Here is a 4,451-nt window from a genome sequence, read left to right on the forward strand (position 1 = left end):
TCAAACACATATTTATTAATCAAAATAGGAACCATTACAATCAACACATTTGGTCACCAAGAAATAAGTTTGTTTCCCCATCCCCCCTCCCGCGTCCCCGACCCCACCCCAGCGCCACAGAGAGCCAGGAGCACCCGCGGGGACGCCGACTTCAGAGGGAGGGAGGAGCGGCAGCGTGGGCTGCCCTTGGCCGCCAAGGCCGCCCCAGGTTCAAAAGCCGGCGGGGCTTCCCTGGCCTTGACCCTCTCCAGGGCGGCCGGCGGGGCGGGGCCGCCCGCGCGCGGAAGCGCGGTCCCACGCAGCGCCCGCGAGGCCTCCCGTCTGGGCAGGGCTCGCCGCCCCGATCGCGCTCCTCCCTGATCTTGCTCATCCCCAGATTCCCATCCAGGGCGTGACTGTCAGGCTTCCCCGGTTCGAATCCCGGCCACGCCCCGCTTGGCAGCTGTGTGACCTTGGGCAAGTCACTCAGCCTCTCTGGGCCACAAATCTTAAATGGGATGACAGTCGTTAGTCATTCGTGGGGCTGATCTCAGCCGGCTGTGGGGATTAGATGAGGTAATTCCCAGCGCACTCAGCATGGTGAGTGTTTCGGGGATGCTGCAGCGATTAGGGTCCCCCGGGCTTGTGTCCACACTGGCTGGGCGCCCGTCCCGTCCAACCTGCCTCCTTTGCCTGAGTCTTTCCTCTTCAGGTTTTTATTTTGTCCTTATTATCCCCTTTAGTCCATTGGCTAAAAAGGCTGCATGAATCACACATCAGATGTATAAGGTCTAATTCATAACAAACCCCACAAGCTGGAACGTTCCAAGCGATGTATCTTGCTGGCATCTCTGGCCTCCACCCCTTGGCCTCTGTCCTGAATTATATTCTGGTCGGTCTCTTGATTATTTTTTTTAGGATTTTCATTGTTGTTGTTTTGAGTGGGAGTCTCACTCTGTCGCCCAGGCTGGAGTGCAGTGGCACACTCATGGCCACCACAGCCTCGACCTTCTGGGCTCAGGCGATCCTTGCACCTCAGCCTCCTGAGTAGCTGGGACTACAGGCATGCGCCCCAACGCCCGGCTTTTTATTATTATTATTATTATTATTATTATTTTGTAGTGACAGGCTCTCTCTATGTTGCCCAGGCGGGTCTCCAACTCCTGGGCTCAAGTGATCCTCCAGCCTTGGCCTCCCAAAGTGCTGGGATGACAGGCATGAGCCACTGTGCCCTGCCAGTATCTTTAAAAAAAAAAAAAATCTTGAATGCCTGTGTCTTGAAAAAGACAGATATGGTTTCACTTCTCTCATTTGGGGGCTTAAAGATATGGAGTCAGGCTACAGTCTCCCGGGAACCGCCTGTCTCAGTCAGCCTGGAGAGCCACTTGGGTCCCTGCCACGGGATGACCCCTGTGGGAAGTTTCCACTGCATGCCACCCCTCTCTGATCCAGTCGCCTCTCCTCTGGCTTTCTAGAAGCCCTCTCTGTCCCTTTGCCCCTGCTGCTTCTCTCCCAGCATGCCCTGTCCCTCCTCGCTTCATCCTGACTCATCTTGGACGCTCAAAGCTTACCTAATCACCCATCCGTTCATTCACTCTCTCATTCTTTGTTTTGTTTTGTTTTGAGTCAGGGTCTCACTCTGCCGCCCAGGCTGGAGGGCACTGGCACACTCGCGGCCACCGCAGCCTCGACCTGCTGGGCTCAGGCGATCCTCCCACCTCAGCCTCCCCAGGAGCTGGGACTACCCCCATGCCTGGCCAGTTTTTGATTTTTTTGTAGAGACGGGGTCTCGCTAGTTGGCCCGGGCGGCTCACGAACTCCTGGGCTCAAACGATCCTTCTGCCTCGACCTCCCAAAGTGCCACCACACCCGGCCTTGCCCGTTCACTCATTCCCGACACCCTTTTCCCACGTCTGCTACCTTCTGTCCCTGTCGCACGAACAGGTCAACGTGTTGGTGCCACGGACCAGATGTGAAGATGGACCAGCGTGATCAGAGACCCGGGGGCAGGTGCATCCCTTTACTCCCTGCCCCTGGCCTCAAACCCTAAATTGCCCAGTTGAATCTTAAAGCCTGAGGAGGATGCTGGCAGCCAAGGAGAGAGCCCAGGTCACCCCCGGGCAAAGGAAACGGAACCCACAAAGACCGGAAGGTGGGCCGTCCAGGCCGGAGTACGTCTAGAAGCAGCCAGCGTGGGGAGGAGAAGGGACTGGCTGTGGGAGTGTGGGAAGCACCTGAGGGGAGAGAAGAGGGAGCCTTGTAGCCCAGTCTCACTCCCTCGCTTCAAACCAGAGCGGCTCTGTCTTGGTCTCTGTGACACATCCCTGCTTAGTAGTAAGATTTCTCTTGGACAAAGGAAATCTGTGCCTTCACACAGTTTTGGAAACGATCACCATGAGTCCTGGGGAGCCACAGAAGAGATTTGAGCTTGGGGTAGCTGGGGAGTCGATGAGAAAAGACCTCCCTGGGATCCCGGCGGCAGGAACTGGATGTCCAAAGGCACTGGGGCAGGGACTGTGAGGCGTGGCCAGGGACGCTGAAGGGATGGGGTGGATGGAATGCAGGGGAGGAGGGAGATTGGCTTGGCGGGTGGGTGGGTGAGGCCGGGGCGCTGGGAGGATGGCTGGGAGGCTGGGGGAAGGTCGAGCTGAGGCTGGGAATGGAGGGGAGGGGCTGGGAGAGAGAGTGGGGGTGGGGATGGGACTCGGGGACTGACAGGCCGTGGGGGGTGCAGGGGGGAAAGTGGAGGCCCTGACGGCCCACCTGCGGGTCTGACCTGTGATGGTGGGCAGCCCGGGGCGGGGGGAGGAGCCATTCTGGGGGAGGCTGCTGAAGTCAGCAGCAGGGGTGTCTGTGTATCTGGGAGGCCTTGGCAGGGGACCCCAGAGGAAGAAGCGCTGGTGAGAGGCGTCCTTCCGTCCAGGGGTCCCAGAAGTGCGTGGAAGCCTGAAGTCCCAAAGGCACCGTCCAGGGGGCTGGGGACACCCAGGTCTAGAGGAGTGACCCCCGTGCCGTGGATGAGGAGGCTGAGGTTCAGAGAGGGAAAGTGACCGAGTTAAGGTCACACACTCGGCAAGGTCACATAGGGGATTTTAGGGTCTGGGCACAGCAGCAGAGAGAGAGGGGGATCCCAGGTGCCTGGGATGGCGGATGACGGCTTCCTGGAGGCGGAGGTGGGAGCTGGTTTATCTCAGGAGGGGAGAATTGTGGAGCCCAGAATGCCCGGATAAAAGAAGAAGATGCTGGGACTGTCCTCAGGCAGGCCTGGGCCAGTCCGGTCACCACTCTGAGCCTAAGAGTCCCAGAGACACCAGGAAGCTTGCCTAGGTCACACAGCAGTCAGGAGTCCCGGGCACTGGGAGGCCTCTCCTTGCCTGGGCTCCTGGCTGAGGCAAGGCAGCCCTGAACCGTACGAGGGAGTAGGGCACCAGAGGTGGAGGGCAGGGCTGGGTTGTTCCCCTCCTCAAAGGCTGGGGTGGCTGGAGGAGCCCAGGGAGGCCAGGAAAGCCCGCCGGGCAACAGTGCAGGATGGCGGGGCCTGGGGAGCGTCTCAGCAGTTCACTGTGTGATCTCAGGCTGGCTACCTGCCGTCTCTGAGCCTCTGATTGCTCACCCAAAAAACAGAGCCACGAGGCAGGGCCTAAAGGGACTGTCACCAAGGCTCTTAGGAGAGGGAGAAACCACAGATTGGAGGCTCAGACAGACTGGGTTCAAACTTGTCCCTAGCTGCATCATTGTGGTGGCGTCACCTTCCCCACTAGCCTCAGTTTCCCCATCTAGAAAGCAGGTCCCATCAAAGCATCCGACTCATCCCAGGAACAGAGGAGTCATGCCTCGTTCAGAGAGAATGCTCTGGTCTAAGTGCTCCTGTGAGAGACCCCACCCTCCCAGCCTGGAGCTCCCCGGGATACCGCTTCTCCCTCTGGGACTCAGCTAACTCCCAGCCTCTCTATTATCTGAGGGTTTGCTTGGGGTGTCCTGGGGATGAACGGGGTACACCAGGCCCTTATGTTTCCTGAGCAACTACTATGCACCGGACGCCTGCTTCGTGGAGGTCTCTACCAGGGAAACAGAGGGCTCGCAGACCCCTTTGACAGACAGAAATACTGAGGCCGGAGACGGTCAGGGACTCCCCAGGCATCCCTGCTGGCGACTCAGCACGGCCGGGACCCTACTCCCTTCTCAGGAGGGACCTGTGCCTGGGGGTGCACAAGCCAGCACAGCCCCCGCAGCCAAGTCTGGGAAGGTCTGAGGCTGCAGGAGCACCGAAGCCCCCGCCTCCCCGCAGCTCCGGGCCACCTCCTCCAAGGGGTTTCCTGGCTGGTGCCAGATCTGGGCCTCACCTGATTTCCGAGATGTCATCCTCGTAGGTGTCCCACAGGGCCGGGATCCGGGGCTCCGAGGGCCCGTCCATGGCGGATGGGCTCGGGCGGGGAGGGGAAAACTGGCAGGGCACGGGCGGCGGGGCCGGG

At 59.7% G+C, this 4,451-nt stretch overlaps 1 protein-coding gene across 1 annotated transcript in view; it reads right to left on the reverse strand.

Moving 5' to 3' along the window:
* The window catches only part of SULT2B1 (sulfotransferase family 2B member 1), a 39,532-nt gene extending 35,090 nt beyond the window's left edge, over positions 1 to 4,442 (reverse strand). Inside the window, exon 1 of the mRNA XM_008048648.2 lies at positions 4,323 to 4,442. Within this exon, the coding sequence (XP_008046839.1) occupies positions 4,323 to 4,393 (71 nt within the window). The 5' untranslated portion in view covers positions 4,394 to 4,442. The remainder of the gene's footprint in view (positions 1 to 4,322) is intronic.
* Between the last annotated feature and the right edge of the window lie 9 nt (positions 4,443 to 4,451).

Source organism: Carlito syrichta, unplaced genomic scaffold (genome assembly GCF_000164805.1).
Source record: "Carlito syrichta isolate Samal-C Ts95f unplaced genomic scaffold, Tarsius_syrichta-2.0.1 Scaffold126461, whole genome shotgun sequence".
NCBI classification, from domain to species: domain Eukaryota; kingdom Metazoa; phylum Chordata; class Mammalia; order Primates; family Tarsiidae; genus Carlito; species Carlito syrichta.